Source organism: Mastomys coucha, unplaced genomic scaffold (assembly GCF_008632895.1).
Source record: "Mastomys coucha isolate ucsf_1 unplaced genomic scaffold, UCSF_Mcou_1 pScaffold9, whole genome shotgun sequence".
Taxonomy (NCBI): domain Eukaryota; kingdom Metazoa; phylum Chordata; class Mammalia; order Rodentia; family Muridae; genus Mastomys; species Mastomys coucha.
Genome location: NW_022196915.1, coordinates 53312493 through 53335812, shown reverse-complemented (window position 1 = coordinate 53335812; position 23320 = coordinate 53312493). Strand labels below are relative to the sequence as shown.

At 45.6% G+C, this 23320-nt stretch overlaps 1 protein-coding gene across 7 annotated transcripts in view; it reads right to left on the bottom strand.

The window, feature by feature from the left end:
- Adra1a (adrenoceptor alpha 1A) overlaps nucleotides 1-23021 on the bottom strand; it is a 95909-nt gene extending 72888 nt beyond the window's left edge. For 6 of the 7 annotated variants that reach the window (XM_031361504.1, XM_031361502.1, XM_031361497.1 and 3 more), the window contains exons 1-2: nucleotides 22660-23021; nucleotides 19837-21313 (exon numbers count right to left, since the gene is read on the bottom strand). In XM_031361504.1, the coding sequence (XP_031217364.1) occupies nucleotides 19837-20719 (883 nt within the window). In that variant the 5' untranslated portion in view covers nucleotides 20720-21313; nucleotides 22660-23021. Of the gene's footprint in view, nucleotides 1-19836; nucleotides 21314-21836; nucleotides 21931-22659 lie in introns of those variants that run through there. The other variant, XM_031361499.1, reaches the window with a different exon arrangement.
- Nucleotides 23022-23320: the final 299 nt, after the last annotated feature.

The window sequence follows — 23320 nt, the reverse complement described above, 5'->3', positions numbered from 1 at the left end:
GTAGATGGGGATTGGGGTGGTATTGTGCTTGGGACTTTTCCTTCTGGTGTTTGTCCCAGAAGATCCGTTTGCTATTGACACTTGACCTTCCACACACATTCAGTTCTTGCCAATGGCTTCTACACAAACACCGTGATTCAAATCAGCTGGAATAAAGGCAGTTACCATGAAAACCCCAGATGAGTTTGGAAAGTATAGGCGTTATTTACGATGAGCACAGTGATGGTTTATAATAATGCACTTTTGGGGATATTTTTCCTTTTTATTCTGATGGTTGGCATTCTCTCTCTCTCTCTCTCTCTCTCTCTCTCTCTCTCTCTCTCTCTCTCTCTCTCTCATATGCTGTCCCATGGAATTTGGCAAGAGGAAAATCTTAAATCAGATTAGAAATATCACCTTCCCAGCTACATAGCTGAAACAGGAGGTCTTGATTTACTCGAACTATATTTGTTTGAAGACAAATTTAACTCTAAATGGAGAAACTGCTCGAAGGTCAAGCTTTTCCTTGGTTACTTTGGAAGAGTTGCTAAAGCACTTTTGTCCCCATGGAGGCTGGGTTGACACCGGGAGGTGTTGTTTGTGTGATTTCCCACGCCCATTTTCCACCTCTTAGTAACAAGGGAGAATTATGGCTGAGGAGAGCAAACGAATCCTTATGTGGGCATGGGCACAGCTGTGGACCAGCCCGCTTACCACAGCAGAAGTAGACTGGCCTCTCTAGCATGCTGGTCTGGAGGGCACAGAGGACATTCAGGACATGAAATTTGGCACGAGGGAGATCCAGACTCCAGTTCTTGCTCCACCACATGTCTATTGCATGACCCTGGGCGAGTTACTTCACACTCTGCCACACTGTCTATCTTGAAATGAGAATCAAAATGCCTATTATTCTAAATGTCTTCGTGGAATATATTAGTGACTATAATACATAAAGCATCTTGTATCAGACTGTAACTAACTACAGTTTAAGAGCAAACCAATCAAAAGGAAGAATCCAGGGGAAGACAGGGGACCAAAGGAGATCAGATGCACTGAGATGTTTTTGTATTCCAGTCCACCTATGGCTTCTTTCACCTAAGGTCCCAGACTCTACCCTCTCCTCCTGCCCCTTTTCACCCATTCAAATGTGAAGGCCATCATTTCTGTGGCTACTGTGATGGCCAATACTGATTGTGTTATCTTGGCATTATGTAGGAGACAAACATCTGTGTGCGTCTGGGAGGGAGTTTTCTAGAGTTGGGTAAGCTAGACCAGAAGACCCACACTAAATGTGTGTGTGTGTGTGTGTGTGTTAACAATATTCCAAGGGATGGGGTCCTGAACTGAATGAAAAGGAGAAAGCAAATATAAACATTCACCTCCTTCTGTGTACTGACAGAGAGCAGTTACGATGTCACCAGCTGCCGCACCTTCCAGCCATCATGGCTTCCTCACTAGGATAGACAGCAGTTTCAAACTGTGAGCTGAAGTAAAACCCTTTTTCCCTTAAGTTACTGCCTTAGTTGGTTTCTATTGCTGTGAGAAAAACACCATGACCAAAAGCAACTTGGGTAAAAGAAAGGGTTTGTTTCATCTTGTAACTCCCAAGTCACAGTCCATCATTGAGGTGAGTCAGGGCAGGAACATGGAGGCAGGGACAGAAGCAGAAGCCATGAAGGGATTCTCTATCTACTAGCTTGCTCCTCATTGCTCGCTCTACCTGCTTTCTTATACAATCGAGGACCCTTCCAGGGGTGGCGATGCCCACAGTGAGCTAGGCCTGCCTCATCAATCACTAATCAAGACAATGCCCAATTGCCTAGAGTCCAATCTTATGGAGACATTTCTCCCAATTGAGAAATGCTTTTCAGGTCATGAATGCTACACATCCTGAGAACTGGGGCCTTCCTGCCAGTGAGAACTTTTCCCCATTCTAAATGGAGATACAAATGACCTCAGCTTACTGACACCATGCTTCTACGGTTTTCTTTCTTTCTAACTCTGTTGCTGCATTTGACTCTTTTCTCTTCTTTTCTTGTCAGAGTTTTATGCTATCCTAGATGCTCCAATTGTCTCCAACCTCAGGGAATTTGCATTTGTTCTTCTGTTTATTCTTTCCAGTTTCCTCCATGTCCTAAAGTTTATCTCTCAACCCTCGTTGAGAAATAACCAGTGTCTTATACTCATGCTTTCCTCATTTACATCCAGAAGAGGGAAATGAGTTACTAGCTCTCTCTCTCTCTCTCTCTCTCTCTCTCTCTCTCTTACAAAGCACTGATACTGGATTTTGATAATCTAAACCAATCTTATTCAAGAGAACCCTTTCAAGAGATGGACTATTTTCTCTCTGTGCCGTCCAACTCATGAGCCACCAGCTCCATGTAGAGATACGTTTGAAACACAGTGACTCTGACGTTTAACTTTATCTAGTTCAAATTTAATTTGGATGACTCTTGGGAGGTTACCTAGTCAGATACCATGTTTCCAGGGACCATCTTATAGGGCAGCACAATTGCAAAGAGTTTCGTTTCTACACTGCAATACCAGGTGGAATATGCTTAAACCTCAAGGCCTCTAGGGCCACCTGCTTGCCTGTCATCTTTGCCATCCCACCCTCCATGCTTGAATGCTTATGAACTGCACTCCCACATAATTGATTCTCCCACATGTGTGTGGTCTTTGACTCCCACTGACCTGCCTTGAAATGCTCCTACCATTTCCCCTGCCTGCTGCATCTCCCCGTCGTACACCCATCATTAAAATCTAACAGTCCAGCCTGGACTTCTCATCTCCGTACCTGTCTCTGAACTCATGCTAGCCCTGTTTCACTGATACTTAGCCATCCCCAAGACTCTCAGGGGCTCCTTCCTTCTTAGTTCAAGACTCAAATATCCATCTGGTTTTCAAAAAGACATGAAGGATAATGTCCCATGAAATTTGACCACTGCTTAATCCATGATTTTTTTAAGTCTACACAACATGTCTCCAACACACACACACACACACACACACACACACACACACACACACACACGTACACACACATATATACACATACCACTGATTATCTCAGCAGGCCATGACCATGCGTTTCTTGCTCCTGCCTTAGCATTTCAGACAACTTTTCCAATCCCACCTTTCAAGACCCTGTTGAGAACTCCTTGCTTCCATGGAGTAGTCTGTGACCACCTAGACTCTCCCTCCCTACTACGTCTTATCTCTAGTCCATTCCTAACAGACATGACCTCGTCCTGATGACTGCTACTTGGTTTGCAGAATCCTGTCTCTCAAAGTGGGCAGTGGATCTTGTTCCAAGTGCCTCACGAGACTCAGCTCAGGACTGAAGGCACAGTAAGTGCCAGTGCTTCATAAACATTTTGTGATTACTCAGCGAGTTCAAGGTTAGCACTAGACATGGAAACCTGGGAGAACTCAGTGGACATTAGACTGCAGAGTTAATCATTTGCTCTCTGCTCCTCCACTTCTCTGCTCCTCATGGCTTTCTCCAGCTTCAACTCATTTCTCTTCTTCCCTTCCTACAGGGAGCAATAGGAGCTATTCATGATACAGGTGGAGCAGAAAATGCAAGGATTATCAGTTTTCTCCTGAAGTCACAGTTGATGCTTCACTTGCCAAAGAAAGTGAACAGGATAGAGAAGGAAAGCACAGAGAAAGCTTCTGTCATGTAATAGCTTGGTAATATCTGGTGAATTATTTATTCTCTATGAGCCTCATTTATAGGAGCAGAAAACATGGGGGAAATACTGTCTTAAAGTCTTACCGGTAAATTATAGAGTGAATAAAGTAAGCTATGATATTGGACTGGTTATGCCTGAGGCAGAACATGGCACACCTCAGGGACTGCCTAGACATTTTGGTCTGAAGGGATAATCCAGAGGGCAAAGCTCAATCAAAGAAGCTGATTAACGTACAAACTTCTTGTTGTTGTTTTGTTTTGTTTATTTTGTTTGGTCATGTGAGGGTTTGTCTGTGTAGCCTTGACTGTGCTGGAACTAACTCTGTAGACCAGGCTGGCCTCAAACTCACAGATATCCACCTGCCTCTGCTTCTTGAGTGCTGGGATTAAAGTCATGTGCCACCACCCCCTGGGCCAAATTTGGAAACTATATACTAAGCAGAAGGAGGAGAATTGTCTGGAATCACAGTGGATCCAGGAGGAGTTCAATGCCCTGGCCAGCAGAGCTCGGTGGTACCATCAATGCCAGTTGCATAAAACAAATCTATTAATTATCTTGGTGTTTTTCTAATTGGAGACTGGAAATCATCAGAGCACCGTGAGGTAGCTAGCTACCTGTGTTTGCTTTCCCCAAATCTTTGGAGTTAAATGTATTTTGGAAGTTAGATTTTATAAAGGTAAGGAATTATATGCTACATATGTGTAATATTTCTAGTGTACATGTGCTCAAATAAAATATGAACACTTGTGAACTATTTTGTATGAGTTTAAAATATACACATAGGTTCATGAGTTCAGACTGGATTCTCTGCCAATCGATTTATCATCAGGTCAGGCTATGGCCCCCACTATTATTTTAATTATATTTATATATGAGTTGCCTCTTGATAACTTGCTATGTATAGACACTGAGTAATCATATCAGAAAAGTTAGCATTTTCATCTCCTAGAACATTTAAAAATAATTTATCAGCACTACAACTTATTAATGTTAACTTTCTGTCTTTGTAGGTTTTGAAATTGGACATTTCAAAGAAAATAGATTTCCATACTTCATTACACAATTTTCTATGAGAAATAATTATCTTGAAAGCATCCATTTAGCATCCAGAGAGGGAAAAATGGTAGGTAGCAATTTCAAAATGTATCACAAAGCTACAATAGTCCAAACAGTGTGTTGTTAGTATAGAGATAACATACCTATGGAATAGGCAATGGATTCCACATAGTGGGGTGGAGCCCAGGAAATAGCTGAAGCAGTACAGAGCCTGACAGACAAGCAGGAGGACCTGAGTTCTGATCTCAGGCACTGACTTTAAGAACAAAGGAAGGAAAGTTTAAGAACAGTTTTAAGAACAAAGTTTTAAGAACAAAGGAAGGAAAGAGTAGTGCCTCAAGTCAGTAAACAGCGCTAGCCGGGCAGAGGCAGACGCAGCCCGGAGGCTGGTTAGCCGCTGGTCTAAGCAAAGTGTTGAGCTGTGAGTTCAGTGAGAATGTGACAGTACTGTGGAGGACAATTGAGAACACAGCTGAAGTCACCTTTTGGCCTGTCTGTACATATTAACATTGTGTTCGTGTGCCACAACCATTCAGTGTGTGTGTGGGGGGGGGGGAGCAGTTGTTTCAATGATGGTGCTGAAACAACTGGATTTCTCCATACTAAGGAGTGAGGTGGAACCTTACCTCACCTCAAATCCAAAAATTAATTTCCAGCCTACCAACAAACTAACTGCAAGAACCGAGGCCATGAAATTCTTAGACGTGAACATAGGCATAAGTCTGCCCAATCTTGGATTGGCCAGTGGTTTTGAACTATGGCTAGCTAACACAAACAACAAAAGAAAAGATAGATAAATTACACTGTATAAAATTAAAGACAGGATGGTGGTGTGTGCCTTTAATCCTAGCACTCAAGAGGCAGAGGCAGGCAGATCTTTGAGTTTGAGGCCAGCCTGGTCTACAGAGTGAGTTCCAGGACATCCAGGGCTACACAGAGAAAAATCTGTCTCAAAAAAAAAAAAAAAAGAAAAAAAAATTAAAGATAGATGTACATCAAAGGATATTATGAAGAAGATGGCACCTTGTGATACCATGCCTGAAATTCCAGCAGTAGGTCTGCTGTGGAGGAACAATGGTGAATCTGAGGTTGAAAGAGGCTTTATATCGAAACTACAAAAGGAGGAAGCAGGAATAACAAGAAGGCAAAGGGATGAAGGAGGGACAGAGCAACCTAAAGAATAAAAACATCCGTGAATTCACAAAACTGATAAAGAGCTAGTATCAGGCACAAATAACTCCAAAGACTCAGCAATGAGAGGCAAGCTACCCAATTCAACGTGGGCAAGTGACTCAAGCAGGTAGACACTCCTCCAGAGAGGCTAAACAAAGGCACCATGAGCCCAGAGGAAGCCTGGGACATCATGGTCATGAGGAAATGCCGAGTGTCTGAGTACCCGCTGCATGCTCAGTGTCTATGGTTGGAACCATTACGGGCAAGAAAAAAAGAAGTGGTGGCTGTATTGGAAAGAGTGGGTGGGGCCTTGTGGTCGCGCTTCGGGTGGCTGCAGAAACTGGGGCAGCTGCTGTGGGAAACGGTTTGGCAGACCCTCTGCGAACTAAACATAGAAGTCTCAGATGATTCAGCACTTCCACTGCTGATTATGGATCCAAATGGACTGCGGCAGACATTCAAAGACTGGTACATGAATATTCATCTTGGCAAATATTCAAAACTGGCTCAAAACATTCAACTGCCCAGCAGTGGATGGGCAGCTCAGTCAGATAGTGTATATCCACACACACGGTGAAATATTAGCCTGTCACGAATGACATGAGTGACTTTCAGAAGAGCAGGCTATGGGAGGACATATGGAAGGCCACACATTGTGTGATTCCTTATGGACACAGTCCTAAGGACAGGGCAATCATACAGATGACGGAGGATGGATGGCGGCCAGAGGCAAGAGAGGAATCAGTGCTAATGGATACAGTTTCATGTGGAGGAGATGGAGAGGAGCTAATTAGTGGTGGTGGCTGCATAACACTGTCAGCCTACTGTCAAAGCCGCTGAGCTGACACTTTCAAATGGTTAAAACAGCAAATCATATGTCATGTGAATGGTCACAATTACACACACACACGCACATGATATAAAGACTTCTTAAGAACCTTCAGGAATCTGGGAATTAAAAACAATCATTATTTAAGATGTGGGAAGCCCAGTAGGCTATGGTGTCACATGCCTATCATCCTAGCATCTGGGAGATGGAAACGGGAGGGTCAGAAGTTCAAGGTTACCCTTCACTCCATAAGGAGGTTGAAGGCAAGCCTGGGATGCGTGGAATAGGGCTCAGTTTTTTTTTTCTCTTTCTAAGATTGCCTATTAGTAATTGGCCAGTGTTCATGAAATCATGAGAAAAGGCAAGCCAACACCATTGTAGACTGCAGGGGTACTGCTAAAACATTTCTCATAATGAGGGACGGATCTACGTGGGTCAGTTTGTGAATAGTGGGCTTCTAACTTCCAACCAGGTGCCTAGCAATAAGCTAAATGTGGACAGCACATTTTTTAAAAAGGAGCACGCCAACTGTTCCCTTCTCAAAGCCTTTTTGGACAAAGACTACTGCTCTGCGGGCATTCCAGAATAACGGCAGCCCATGTGTCCAGGTCAGCTTTGCCTCCTTCCCTCTGGGAAAGGCAGGTGACTCTCCTTGCAACCTTCCTCTCAGGGTCAAGTACTGAGTCTGGAATTCGACACCCCTGGTGAAGAGCAACCTGTGTTCTGATCTCCTCTCAGGGCTGCCAGCAGGGCAGTGTTGGGGACAGGTGTTGCTTAGTGCTCAGGACTCAGGGTTTCCAGTTGGCAAGGCACCACTTACATCCAGTTTATTTCTTGGATATAGTTTGCACAGAATCCTGAAACTTGGTTTGAACGCTACGAGTCTAATGCAACCCTCTCTTCCCTGGGATAAACAGGCAGAGTCCAGAAGAGGGGCAGTGTCCTGTAGGTGAGAGACTAGGGCTTGGACTGGGGAATGGGGCCCTTGTACTGTCTCTCTGAAGGCAGCCACACAGGGCCAGCAAAAAGTCACTGATTCCAAGTTGGGCCTCAGTTTCCCCCAATTTCCACCAGTGTTGTAGCTTCTATCCTGAATTCAGGTCCAAGAATTGAACTAATTCTATAAGTGCTGTCCACACAGCAGTAGCACGGAAAGACACGTGTTCCCCACTGGTATGTTGAAGCTCCAGTCTTCAGTGTGGAGGAATTTGGGCAGATGAGAAGCAGTTAGATTTCTGAGAGGTCATGAGAGTGAAGACTTGTGAAGGGCACTTGTGTCCTTATAAGGAGAAGGGGGTCTAAGTCTCTTTTTGCCAAGTGAAGACCCAGGGAAGGTAACTGGGGTCTGGAAACTGATCGTACCGCCCCCTGACCAGGACTCATCTGCCTCAGAGGCATGAGGAGAAAATGATGCTACTTAAGCCACTAATCTGTGCTGTTCTGTGATAGCATCCCAGGGTGACAACGACAGCTTTCCATCTTTCTACATAGAAGTACCCACAAGCAACTCAGGAGCAGTGGGAGTTTACCAGCCCTCAGAACGTTTGACAAACTAAATAGTGGCTAAGGGTAAAAATGAGAGAAGTGAATCATCAACAAAAATCTATTAAACATAAAATCTATCAGGCCTGTGAATTATTGATCATTTATTACTTCTAAAAGCCTCAATTATTTCCATAGCTAAAAATCACTGAGTTTACATTTTTTTGACTAGAATGGAGTAAATTAGAATTAATTTTAAGAAACTAGGCAATAAAATACCAATTATTTTCAAATTAACCACTACCACAAAAACTCCTTTGATGTCTACACAGAACAAAAGAAAGGAAAAAAAGCAAGACCAAGCAGATGAAAAAAAAAAAAAAACCCAGAGAGTAAAACATTAGGAGAAAAAAAATGAGAATTTGCTTAGAGGGAGATGAATAGCTTTGATTGTTTCCAATCTTCAACGAGAGAGAACCCAAGCACATAAACATTGTGGTCAAGTTGATATTGAAAAAACAAAACTGTAACCAGAAAGTGAAAGAGAGAAACTCCTAGAGACTAAATCAATTAATTGGAAAACAAATGAAAGTAATACACCCAGAACATGAATTTGTTGAAAGAAAAAACCAAAAAATAAACATTAAAAAAAAAAAAACCAAGCCAATAAACTCATAAAATGGAGAGTCTTATTAAAGTTTGTTGCAGTAAGCATGGGAAAAAGGTTTTCCATGTCTAAGGAGGAAGGTGAGGAAGGCATCAAGAGAGGAAAAATTGTACATTGTGGTGCACAAATCCAAACCGAAATATTCAACAGCAAGGAGAAGGAAAAACGGAAAATAAATAAAAATTATCAAACCTGACAATCAGAATAGATGAGTATCCATGGAAGGAATAGAACCAAGTCTCAAAGGCTTACATCCATAAAAGGAATAGAGCCCAAGTGTTTTATGGGGCGAATTTTTCAAAGCTTCAGGGCACACATAATTCTTACACTAGTTCAACTATTACTGATGGTCGGAAAAAAAAAAACTCAATGTGTTACAATTTGCTTTATAAAGCTGGTACCCAAAAGAGGTAAAGATGGCAGACTGACTTCATGTGGAAGCAGAAATACAAACTTGAAGTAAATGTTTAGTGGGGCAGCCTCCTATTCACAGGGCACCTAATCCAAGGATGTAAACTAGGACAATAGTATAAAATAAAATTGATTACGTCAAAGTCACCAAAATCGATTTTATAAGAAAAAAAATCCATGTTTGATGAAACTGTAGATCCAGTTTTGATGAAACTGAATTCCAAAATGAAAATGAATTGAAATGCATTTTAAAACTGGGCCTGAATAGTTCTGTAAACTATAGAAAGATCCTGCTTTGATTTGATGAGGTATATTGGCCCAGAACTGATAGCCAGTGTCATGTATATGTGTGTGTGTGTGTGTGTGTGTGTGTGTGTGTGTGTATGTGTGCTTAAAAACATCAAAGTAACAGCTTTTAATGTCACTGTCACAAATATTTTTGGGGACACCTGTAATCGAATTAGAGCAACAGTAACAGTTCCAAGGTGGGTCCAGAAGCACATTCCTGAGCTTCTGGGAAGACTGGACATCTGAAAGTGCAAGGCATAATTTTGAAAGGGAATAGTCACTCAGGAATTGTAATCCAGGTCTTAAAGGGATCGATGTCCTTTATGGTATGTAGGGAAACAGAGGGGCTAAAGGAAACTACAGTATTACAAGGGAGCAGTTATTCGATTAATGCAGCATCAGTGCTGAAGCAGGGAGACGGATGAATGGGACGTAAATAAAACAGATCCAAGATCCCCTTAACTATGACAAATGGCATTCTCAAAGTATGATAGCATCTGATGGATAACTTAATAAATCTGTGGAGACAGATCTAAAGCCATTTCAAAATTAATACAGTTATGTGTCATTTACCGAAATATGAACAAAAAACCTCTCGGATAGAATATACATGATGCTTTGAAAGAAATGGGCTCTCCGAGGCCTGCTGGGGAAGCGCCTTCAAGTATCCCCAGAGGACACATTCCATGAAGAAACGGATTAAAATATTTGACTGCATAACTATTTCCTACGTCTACATGACTGAAAACAAACAAACCCCATAAAGATGCAAATAAAAGTGGTCACCGAGTATAAGGATTATAGAAACCTAGCTCCACTCTTCTCTTAAAACCTGGTTTTGCCTCTCACCAGCCCCCTAGCCATGGTTATTTCACAGAATCTGGGTGCCACCCTGGGAAGTGGCGACAAGATTCTCAGCAGAGTCTCATTTATTTGCCAGAGGAAGAGGCCTTGTCCCTGTCTACTCTGAGGGACTGTGAAGAGAAGGGACGGAGATGGTGGGAAAAAGGCAGGTAGTCACTTGTTCTGAGCTCCTCCTCAGCAGAGATGGAGGAGCCATTAAAATTGTCTGAAGACAAGAGAGGGCTGGGGAAGTTTCTCGAAGTTTTCATTCTCAGGGTGAGGGGAAGGCAGTCTAGATCTGAGGGCTGTGGAGCTGATCAGGGTCAGAGAGCAAGTCTTGGGCAGTACCCGTGTGCATGGAGCCCACAGACCTCCTTGTGCTGAGCCCAGAATGAAAACAGTACTGTGAATTGGCTCAGGATGTTACCAAAGGTGGGCAAGGGGACTCTTGATACTGAGTGACATCCTACCCAATAGCAATAAAGCAAGTAGACCTTAGCCATGGACTAATGGAATCATGGTCAGACCTTTATGGTCTAGAGTTGTAGTGAGGGTAGGTAGGGTGTGGCAGGGTCACCAGGGGAGTAGTGTCCCATGGAAGAGCAGCCTGAGGTTCCTCAGGTGTGCGAGTTAGAGACTAGATATCTGAGGGCCAACCACTGGGCTAACCGACCTCACCTTGCAGAACACTAAGAACACACATAGTAATAAGACAGATTTAGGGCCATAGTCTGTGTACCCTAACATCCTGTAGTGGGTTCCATAAGAGCTTGCTGCCTAGATCAACATGCTGGGGACTTTCAGGAGGTAGGGATTTACAGAAGGTCCTAAAGTCACTGAGGCTGAGCTCCAAGGGGGTTAGGGAATTCTTGTTCTTCTCGTCTCTTGGTTGATTTTAAGTATTTGCTCTTCTACACTCCCCTTTCATGGTGCTCTATCTTTATCTGAAGCCCAAAGCAATGAGGCCACCAGACTTTAGACTACAATCTGCTGAGCCATGCACCAAAACAGCCTTCTTTTCTTTATAAGTTAATCGCCTCAGACATTCCATTATAGTATGGAAAGCTGACCAATACAATTTCTTATTTCCTGCCCCCAACAACCCTGGAGTTGTACAAGATCTGGCATAGTCAGTATGTTCGAGGAAAGTTCTGGAAGGCCAAGTCCTCTGCTCTGAGGCATCATGTCCTTCAAAGTATGTATATTGACATTTCAGCTTTTAATAGAATCATATTAGGAGGGAGGGGTTTGGGATGCAATGAGGAAAAGGCCCCCAGCGCTCCATTCTTCCGCCTTGACAGCTAGAACAAAGCATGAACCAGAACATAGGATCTCACTGCATGAGTCTGCTGGTGCCTTGATCTTGGACCTGCCAGCGTCAGAGCTGTAGGAAGGAAGTCTCTGTTGTTTAGAAATGACCTGGTGTGGAATGGCATCAAAAGAGACCAAGGTACCAAGTCATGGGAGGGTACAGGGCAGGTAGGATGATATGGAATGACCAGATCTGAGGGAGCTAATTTGGGATGTTATAAGTGTGGGAGTGGCTCTGTGTGTGTGCATGTGTGTGTGTGTGTGCGCGTGCGTGCGTATGTGCGTGTGTGCATGTGTGTGCGTGTGTGCATGCGTATGTGTGTGTGTGCGTGTGTGCATGTGTGTATGTGTGTGTGTGTGTGTGTGCGTGTGCGTGTGTGGTGCTGTGGAAATCTGAAAGAAAGCTCAGATGTTTCTTTGGAATATGAAGCAGCTGCATCTCATCTCCTCAGCCCATCTGAGTTCTGCAGAAGGCAGACAAGCCAGTATTGATGAGTGATCACTGAAGACAATGAAGGAGAAAAGTGCCCTTCAAGCACAGACAAGCAATTTTGTCGAAGGAAATATATATATATATATATATATATATATATATATATATATATATATATAAATGACTAATACAAATGTGGAGAGAAATGTCCGAATAGCAGAGAAATCTGCTATTAAAAATGAAAGGCCACTATGTAAGTGTCAGACTGGCAAGCTAAATAGTAGGGTGGAGAGAGAAGAAACTCATTAGACAAAGAAAACGCCTCAGAAGAGCTGCTCTTCCCCATCTCAAAGTGCTGAAGTAAGGCAAGGCGGCAGCAGTGTGAGGTGCCTACAGAGCCAGGCTTCCTTAGCCTAGGAACCTGCTAGACGACACAGGCTTTAAAAGACTCAGCTATTGTTCACAGCACTGCAGGGTTCAGGGCCAATAGCTCTCCAGCCCGAATATATATATCTTCAAGACAAATTTGTCTTGAAGAGGGAGCCGAAGTTCATTTAAAGCCAACTGTGGATATGCTATTTGTGATGATGAGGCATGTTTTCTTGTAAATCGGAGCTCAGAAGGTGCTGACCAAGGAGGAACCACAGAGGCATGCAGACAGAACCCCGGAAAGACCACATGATACAGACTGTACCTGGCAGGACACAGATAGCTGAGCCTGTCCAACGCAAAGGTCTCCCAACTGGTCTAGCCACAATCTTAAATTCATCTTTGAGATGTTGAAATATGAACTTGTCATCCCTGTGCCCTGGCTGTCATCGGATTAAAAACAACTTATTTAAAAGGACTCTCAAGAGCCGGGCAGTGGTGGCACACGCCTTTAATCCCAGCACTTGGGAGGCAGAGGCAGGTGGATTTCTGAGTTCGAGGCCAACCTGGTCTACAGTGTGAGTTCCAGGACATCCAGGGCTACACAGAGAAACCCTGTCTCGAAACAAACAAACAAACAAACAAACAAACAAAATGACTCTCAAACCTTGCCTGATCTGGCACTTCTCTTTGCAGCTTCATCCGACATGGATTGACTCTGACCACAGTGGCCATCTGGAAAATCCCTGTGGGCACCAGGCTGTCCCAGCCAGGTTCTTTGCATATTCTGTTTGGTCCTGCCCCTTCCCCCTTTTAGACAAGACTGGCTCTTGAACTATCTAGTGGGTAATGATCTTGGACTGCTGAACCTCCTGTCTCTACCTCAGAGTGTAGGAACTCCAGGTATGCACCACCATGTCTGGTTTATTCAGTGCTGGCAATGGAACCTAGGGCTTCAGGCAGGCTAGCTAAGCACTCTACCAACAGAGCCATATACCCAGGACTCGCACTCACTTTTAACCACTAGCGATCAACCAGTTATATAGATCTTGGCTCAAAGGTTAGGTCATTCTGGGAGAGAATTTCAGCCTTTAGTGCCTAGGACTACCCTAGTCCACTGTATGGGTTTTTGAGGTACCGCCCAGAGCCACTTTCTGGCATTGTATACAATTCAGGGTTGTTTTTGTGGGTCTCACTCTGGAAACTGGAATCCCACATGAAGGAAAATGAAGGACTTTGGATGCTGTGCAAAGTCCAGATCATGGCAAATTCTCAATGTAGTTGATAGAAGAAGAGAGGCTGCTTCACACACTCAGGACCAGTACTTGGCAAGATCATAATAACACCCCCATCCCTGTATGTATTCATTACTCCTGTATAAAGAGACTGGTCTGCTTCTCTTCCCTTTGGCCTTAGGCCGGTCTCCTGATCCAGTGATGTTGGGCCAGAGGTGGATCCAGTTTGTTCCACTGAGGCCTGGTAGCTGATGCTCTATGATGGGAGATCATATGGCCTCACTATAAGAACAATGATTTAGAGCGCTGGAAGATGATGGGCTACCATGAAGGCCAGCCATTTCTGACCACCAGCCAGGCTGAGTTCTGACTTAGGTCCACAGTCCCACATACAGGTAAGATGGATGCTGCCTTTTGCCAGTGTTTTTGGGTGGTTCATGATGTGGTAGGAATAGCTGAAATATTGGTCTTTTATCTTAAACCCTAACCACTATTAGATTGCCTTCATACCACTGCCCATATGACTTCATCCTTTTCTATAGTAACCGTGGGCCTGGTCCCATGTTACCTACAGGAAAGCAATGATTGGCACCTGTTATCTGGGCACCCACTGAGGGACCAGTCATTATGTGACATTTAAAAGCCATTCTACGAGTCAGTGCTTTCAATTTGCTGTGTTCTCACTTATCACCGTCTAAAGCTCTGCTGCATTTTTAATTGTTCTGACTTTCAGAGATTCATTGTTATCGTCAGTGATTTTCTAGCCACCTAAAACATAATAGGCAGTCTATGAAGTTTTGTTGAGTAAACAAATTGTTTTCTTCTGCTTCCATTTAGTAAGCACCTTGGCAGCTCTCCCTTCACCAGAGCATCCCAGCTCAGAACGCACCCGCCCTTGCTGCCATGTCTCCTGTCTTCCGGGGAAGCACAATCTTCAAATGTTCTCTGCCCTTATAAGTCAAATTCCAACCCAATTTATTGGCTCCTCTGATGCCCAGTCTCAATGTTAGGCATTGTCTCAGTGTACTATATGCAGATTTTGGACGTGTAATCATGTGTTTGATAAATGTCCCCTTCACTTTTTATTTTCCAATGCTTTCTCCCTCTCACGCTTCCAGGGATATCCGCCCTCCCCCCATGGCAACGGCCACATACCCATGGCAACAGCCATATGTCAACACATCCATAATGGTTCGTCTGAATTCTAATAAGATCAGTAATTATTGTCATTTGCTCTAAGCTAGGCACTGCAGGGAAAGCTGTATGGTGTCCCATGTTTTATGAAAAAGTAGAGCTGAGGTCTAAATCTCAGGCCTCAGGAAGTAGTAGTCAGACAGACAAGAGGTCGAGTTCCAAAGATGATATCACGCAGCTGGCCGGCCCTTCCCTAGGGGTCGGTCTCACCCTTCCTCTCCTTAGCTAACACTGTCCTTAGTTTTTGGCCATCAACACTCACTTCTTACAAGCTGTCACTGCAAGTCAGAATGGCTGTTAGCAGCCACCAGTGTCACCTCCCAAGGCTGAATGGCTTCTGAGCTTCAACCAAACATTTGGCTTGCAAAAAGGAGACAGGACAAACAAGACTTAGGTTAGAAAGCAGTCCAGTTAGATTCTTGACACGCTGGCCAATCCAGCATGTACCCCAGGCGTGGTGAGAAGGAGCTTGGAGGAAAAGAGCATGTCCTGACAAAGGCAGAAAAAAAAAGCCTCCTCTTGGACTCCACTTGGGGACTTTTGAACGACACTGTCTCTCAAAGCCCAGGCCGTTTTCAGACTCACTGTAGTTTGAGTGTAGTAGAGCGGATGGTGACCTTGAACTCTTGATCTCCCTGACACCACCTGTTAGGGGCTGAGATTCCAGGTGTGAGCCATCGAACCTCAGTGGTCAGGAACTTTTGGTGATGAATTAGAACTCACTCATTTGATTTTCCTTAGATAGCCAGCATATGGGTGTTTCACGACCCAGCACAGCATACCGCTTCCTTCTCGACTCTGCTTTATCTCTAAATCTTTTCAAACTTGGGTTGCTTAGTGTGGATTGATACCTCTTCTCTTGGGGATTGATAACATGATGGCCTACTTATTTTTTTCTGTTCACATCTTATGTGAAAAAGGCACTTAAGGCTCCTAATGAAAACAAGTTACATCTCACTGATGGCCCAGTCCAAGTCCTGCTCTCTTAACCTGCAGCATTAGCAATGCTCCTTCTAGAAGCTTCTACAGTGACTTCCAGATGAACTTAACTGTTGTACTCCTTAGCACGTGGGACTGATGCTGTTTGAGCATCTGTCTTTTAGGCCCATTTCTTTTTTTTTATTAACTTTCCAGGCCCTGGAAAGCAAGGGTGTGCTGAATTCATCTTTTCATTCTTTCTGCTTTGGTGTCTTGGACTTATCACCTGCCCATACCTCCTGGGAGAAATATCTTCATATTCCTTTGGTGTTAAGAGAAAATTGTCAATCACACATTGGTGAGTTTAGGGGTTTCCTGGTCCACTGAGCAGCCTTCTGACACACTGTGAACTGTAGGTTTTCAATTTTCTTCTGTGTCTATTTACTTACTTAATTTTTGGGATTTTGTTTGTTTGTTTGTTTGTTTGAGACAGGGTTTCTTGTTGTAGCCCTGGTTGTCCTGGAATTCACTGTATAGACCAGGCTGGTCTCAAACTTAGAAATCCACTTAATTTTTTTTTTTTTTTTGATTTTTTGAGACAGGGTTTCTTTGTATAACCCTGGCTGTCCCTGGAGCTCACTTTGTAGACCAGGCTGGCCTCGAATTCAGAAATCCACCTGCCTCTGCCTCCCAAGTGCTGGGATTAAAGGCATGTGCCACCACTGCCCGACTTCCGCTTAATTTTTAAAACCACAAGTCCCTCTGTCATAACATCTTTACTCTGGCATTATTAACTCCTTGAAAGTGCAACGCTTAGGAGAAGACTCTAAGTTCCAAGCACTACACCAGGATCTGGGTAATCACACTCCATATCCATCCCCTGTCACCAACACAACCCTAAAGTCCCAAGTATCCATCACCTCTGACTCTTTCCAGCCTCCGCTCTGTGTGGGCCCTGATCTGACTCCATCAGTGTCCATCCCTCCCAGATGTGATCTCCTCGAATGCCTATGCATCCTCAGCCACACCCTGTATCCCTCGGCCACTTAGCTCTGGGAGAGCATGGCGTAGCCTTCTTCCCTGCTCTGTTTCAGATTCATGACCATAAATTCCAAAAAGGCCCTTGGGAAACTGGTGTGTCTTGACTAAATTTTCATGACATACAGACACTCATTCCTAAGATAGCTCGTGTCGTTTTCCTTGCTGTTCAAAGAACACATTCCTTGTTCCTTCCCTTCTCTGCTTCTTCGTTCGCTGGGGATATTGAAGTGCTCTGAGAATTCTCTAATGCTCTCCTTCTCCTTCTTGCTGTGGTGCTCACATCCTTTGACTGCTTCCTTATTTCTGTCTTTTGGGCACTTCCCTTGCCTCTTGCCTCTGCCATTGGTGTCCCACTCTATCTGATCTTTCCCATCAGAATATAAACATCAAGGCCTGTCTTCAGCTTTTGAGAATTGCCCCTGGCTCTCTCCAACAACACGCTTTCCTAGTGCCTCTAGCAAAGTCTTCCTAAGTGTTGTCTGCCTTCCCTCATCCCATTTGATCTGCCATTCTCCCTGGAGGATTCCCAGTAGTGCTTCTGCTCCCAGCCCTCTACAGAAGCCTTCAGCCTCACCTGACCTCTGTCCACCACAGTCTTCCACTTGCTCTACCTGGGAGCCATGTGTGACACAGTTGATCATTCTTCTTGTTTTTCCTAATGTTCCTCCCATCTCCTGGGGTATACACACTCCCCCTTTCTTTTGTTGCCTGCTTCCCTCCTTGCTTGACACCTCTGAGGCTTGGTTCTTCTCTGTCTTTTCTCTGGATGCCTCCTCTCTGGCAGGCTTCCCTGTGTCTCTCCTTGTACACACTGGTGTGCCCAAGATTTTACCCTTAGTCTGTGCCCCCTCAAAGCTCCCAGTTCACACACTTTCTGCCCACTTGTCAGACACTCTAAGAGACACTCCCAGCATAGTGGGAGAGCGATGCTCAGATGTCACCTCCTCAGCCCCTCCCCACCCTTTTCATTTTCCATTCTTTTCAGTCTCTGTCAAATATATCACCATTTATGCAACTTTTACTTTGACCAAAAAAGAAAAAATACCCCCCACGTGATGTGACCTTATCTACTCTTGGCTTTCTTTTCTTTCTTTCTTTTTTTTTTTTTTGTCCTCAGCTGTTGCTTGAGCAGGTGAGGCTTTCCCATCTTTGCAGCCACTGTCCCCTCTGCCAACCTGTTCTTCCCTTAGGATTTTCCAAGCTTGGTTCAGTCAGGGCTCTGCTGGAATATCCCCCACACTCCATGGCACTTCTCAGAACACCTGTCCCATCAGCCTTATGCTACCTGGCCTCTCATTCTGGGGACTCTCTGACAGTGCTTATTGGTCCTTCACATTTTTAGAGCATGTATGCATGTGTCTATTTTGTGAGTAAGGACTTTCTGCCTTGTTCACCCTCAGTGGTTGAAACAAGGGTTCAGCAAGCATTTGTGGGGTGAGCAGGTGCAGCTATGATAGTGTACCTTTGGGAGGCAGAAAGAGAAGGAGTGTGGGAGGAAAGGAAGCAGAGTGGGTAAAGAGTGTCGCTCCAGTAACCTCCAGGCTCCAACATCCTTCTGGGAAGAGTTAGGAACAGGGACAGGCAGGCACAAGGAAGGCCATGTAGGGTAGGGTCAGCCTCTCCAGGAGCCCCGCTCCACAGAAATCTTGCAGCTGTAGAAACCATCTGTGCCTCTACTGTCTCAAAATGTATCTGCTGGCCACAGCTGGTCACTGAGTACTTGGAAAGTGGCTGGTGGGATTGAGAGATGGAATTTGGGTATAATTGAATTTTAATCTACATTTAAACAGCTACACGTGGCTGGTGGTTGTATTGTTGAAAAGTATCTTTCTTCCATGTGTGGTAGCCCTGACAGTTGAAAAGACTGGTCAACTCCTGGGAACCGTTGGCACTCAAAACCTAGACCTGTTATTCCGAAACAGCATGCTACTGTAACATCCTGTTACACAGTATGGTACTGTAATTGATACTGGATTCAAAGGCACTTTAGAAGGCACATTTGCTATGACGTTGTGTTTGTTATAGTTGGTGGTAACCAGCATGTGAGTCTGTATTTTAGTTTACAAACTAAAAATAGCAAAGAAGTGCTTTGGAATGGCATGGAAGGCTTTTCAGAGATAGGAGACTGTCCCCAGTGGATTGGCTTGTTGATACTGATAATGAGCTAATTAATTTTGACAACAGCTAATTTTGCATCTGCAAAAATTGGATTTGCAACATTATTATTGTACTGCTTTCAAGCTGTCACCTGCAACTTCCGGGATGGTTTTGGATATGAGTGGTGGTGTCTGTTTTCGAACTCACTGCTAAAATGAAAGAGTATCTGCTTACTGGCATTCTTAATGGTGGATTCTCTACAGTTTTTAATTAGTTTGAACATGAAAAAATATTTCTGCTGTGAGTGGCTTACCATATTCTCTTCCACACTGAATTCTGAGAACAAAATGAGCACAGAGAGAGCCTAAGTGGACACCACACTAACACAGCAGAACGAACCATCTAACCCAGTCATACAGTCACAGGCTTGCCCAGAACAAGCATGCTGTCTATTTTCAAGCCAAGAGGACCTTCTTCCCCACCCATCGCATAACAGGGGTAGTATCCAGTAGTCTCCTTTGGGGACTCTAAAGAGATTTAGTGGATTTAAGTTAACCAGGCTTAAGGACATTAAGAAAAGTCGACATTCTTATTAAAGAGACCAACAAAGCAGCCAGGCACTTTCTTTACTGCCGCTGACAAAGTAGCGCCCTAGAACCCAATGAATGCAAAGAAGACTGGGATAAAAGAGGAGAAACTCCAGTTCCCACCAGGACCTTCCTTCCTGTGTCTTTGAAATGAAGCCCTCTTTTCCACCTCTGACGGTGGGACTCCCCCCTGTAACTGTAAGCAGTGGGACTGAGAACACTCACCAATGGGCATCACAAGGAAGAACGGCAGCCAGCAGAGGACGAAACAACCTACCACGATGCCCAGCGTCTTGGCGGCTTTCTTCTCTCGGGAAAACTTGAGCAGCCTCACAGAGAAGTGAGTCTTATTCTTGGCACTGCTTACTCCGCCGCCTTCTGCCGGGACATTTTTACGGTGGATACGGAGCGTCACTTGCTCCGAGTCTGACTTGTCGGTCTTGAGGCCTGACTTGAGGCCCCGGCTTTCCCTCTTGGCTACTACGTAGACTCGACAGTACATAACCAGGATGATGGTCAGTGGCACGTAGAAAGAGCCCAGCGCTGAGAACAGCACGTAGCCTGGCTCCTCATTGATTTGGCAGATGGTCTCATCCTCTGGAGCCGGCTGCCTCCATCCGAACAGGGGACCGATGGAGATGACCAAGGAAAGCGCCCAGATGCAGAGCAGAGCCCTGACGCCCCTCCTCTGGGTGACAATGGTGGGGTAGCGCAGCGGGTAGCTCACACCAATGTACCGGTCGATGGAGATGATGCAAAGGCCCATGATGGACGCTGTGCAGCATAAGACGTCCACCGCCGCCCAGATGTTGCAGAACACCCTGCCAAAGGCCCAGTAGCCCAGGATCTCAAAGATGGCAGAGAAGGGCAGTACGGTGGAGGTGAGGAGGAGGTCTGCCACAGCCAGGTTGACAATGTAGTAGTGAGTCACCGAGTGCAGATGCCGATGGCAAGCCACCGAGAGGATTACTAAAATGTTCCCCAGGACCCCGAAAATGATGAGGCCCCCCAAGATCACCCCAAGCAGAATGGCCTTAGAAATGTTCACCGGTGCTGGCGGGTGGGTGCAGTTGGAGCCTTCGGAAGCATTTTCAGAGAGAAGTACCATGGTCCCAGGGAGGGGCGAGGTCCGGCTTTGGACGGCCACCCTCTGGTGGGGGGCGGAAGCAGGCGTGAGGAAGCCAAGTCAAAAAAACTCAGCTTGGGGGAATCCTGCCGGTTGAGTTGGGCTGGGGGAGGGAGAGAACACACCTGTTGCGAACCACCCCGGGCAGCCCTGGGAACCCTCAGAGGGCCGCGTTAAGGCACCGAGCATTAAATGTGACATGGCCAGGGGCGTTTTGGGCTTCTGGGGACACCTTCCCAAGGTTTAAAAGGACATGCTGCGAAAGCAACCAGAAATTACAAAAACCCGCCTTTCTGTGCAGTCTGATCCATCCTGTGCATCCACACAATTAGAAATTCACAAGTCTGTGACTAGTCTTTGCTGAAAAGGTGGCTTAGCGTGGCTCAGCCTTCGAAGCTCAAAGCAGGGACGCTGGGCATCCGGGCGCTGCAGCTGACCGGCAGTTACTCTCAAACTTGGCCGCTCATCTGTGGGATACCGCTAGCTCCAGCTTCTAGAAGTTCTGGCTAGGTGAAATGGGTCTGAAATATTTGCTGAGACTGAAGTGGCCCTGGAGCTTCGTTTATCTGAATTCAGCTGAAAATAAAAAACACAAAGAAAAAGGCAGACCGTGAGCCAGGCCCTGGGGAGCTCGCCCAGTAACCAGACTCCTGCTGGGAGCCCGCCGCTCTGCAGTCCACGAGTGGCTTTGTGCGGCCCTGACGTAGGCAATACAGGACAAGGGAGGGGACTGCGTGTTCTGTCCCCCTCTGCAGTCCTCCCCACTCCCCTCTGGCAAGCTGCTTTCGAATGCTTCACCTTGCCTTGGCTGACCGAGTTCAAAATCCAAATCAAAAGCAAGCAAAAAATAAAAAATAAAATCAAAACAATCTCCCTACCTCAGATAATGACAATAAAACCCCAAGCTGCAGTAGCTGGAAGCTGAATTTCGAGAGATAGGTTGGAGAAAATAAAACCCCGAAACGCCCCCTTCCTGCACCGCCACCTCAGCTCCACATGCTCGACTGCAGCTGTGGTTGTCGCACAGAGGCAAGCAGGTGGAACCTGGAACTTGGAGGATCCTCCGTATCTCCCTAAGAACAGGTTGTACCGTAGTCACCTGGAGAGGGCGGCCTGAGAGTGCGAACCTCAGAGAGCACGGAACCGCAGAGCCACGCGCACGCTCTCTCCCGCCGAATTTGCGCTCGTGGGAGCAGAGCGAGCGGGTCTGTCCACCAGCCAAGTCACCCTCGAGAAAGAGCCAGGTTCTCAGCAAAGGCAATCCCCAAGGCTAAACAGGGCCCGGATAGATTCAGGCAGGATCTCCAAGGGGCGCCCGCTCTAGGGATTCCAGTCTCGAGCCACACCCGGGCTTTCTGGGAGACCTAGGTGGGAGTGCATTACTCCGACCAGGCTTTGCGAGTAGCAGTCACTGCGGATTCCCTAAGGGAGTTTAAAAAAAAAATCAAGTCCCCGTGCCAGCAGTTGGGGATGCCTGGGATTTTCTGGGCTAGGGGTCACGATCTACTCAAATAACCTGATTTCTATATTTCAAAAGGACCAGACCAGGAGACATAAGACAGGGGTTTGGGGCTTGGGGACCTTCATACTTTGTCTTTTGGGGTAGAGCCCTAAGGCTGAGATCTCAGAAGCAGGCTGTTGTGAAAAAAATCACAAGTTTAAGCCCTCACTGGTGATATCCAAACCGTGCCACCACTGCGGAACCCGCTTTCTCCCACCTGGGGTTTATATATGGGTTAAAATGGCACTTGTTAACTAGACGGTAGCTTCCCATGGCAAATCAGGGAAACCCGGTGATCTGGGGTGCTGCTATCAAAGCCGGTCCCAAAGCGGAGACACGGGACTAAGTCTGGGGGCACATCGGCCCACCCCACAACCCGGCCCTGCGGGATGCAGGCGCTCCGCACTGCTGCGCTACTCACCTGCTGCGCGGCTGCGGAGGTCCTGGAGCCAGGAGAAGCGGATCTTCAGTCCTTGCAGCCGCCGGCTGTTTCTCTGCAGGAGGACTGGGGACAGTCTTCAAAGACCAAGACCCAGTCCTTAGCACCCGCTGACTCACCCCACCACTGCCGAACACCTCAAACTCCGGGCTCGCTTCTGCTTCTCCTGGATCTTTTAAAATAAAGACTGAAAACAGAGAAAAGAAAATGACAAATACAGCGAGCCAATAACTCCACGATCACCAGTTTGATATTCAGTTCCTGGACACCAGAAAAAGAGCGGCTTGGAACTTTGCAGCTCGGGTTGACGTAGTACAGGCAGGCGGTAGCCTAGCGAGTACCGTAATCTCCAGCTGTTACCGTATTCCTCTGCAGCAACCCGCACAACCTCGTAAAACTCAGGGTTTATTGTCCTTACTAAGAAAGTGGATTTGTCTCTCTCCCTCTCCGTTTCTCTCTCCCTTCTCGATCTCTCCTCCGTGTCTTCTCTTCCTGTTTGCCCCTTCCTCTTTTCTACCCTCCACTCTTGATACTGATTCCCCTCCCTTTCCTTCTCTTCTCTGGGTCTTTACCTATCAATAACAGACTGATATATACATTAAAAAACAAAACAAAATTAAACTAAAAACCAACCAACCAAAAG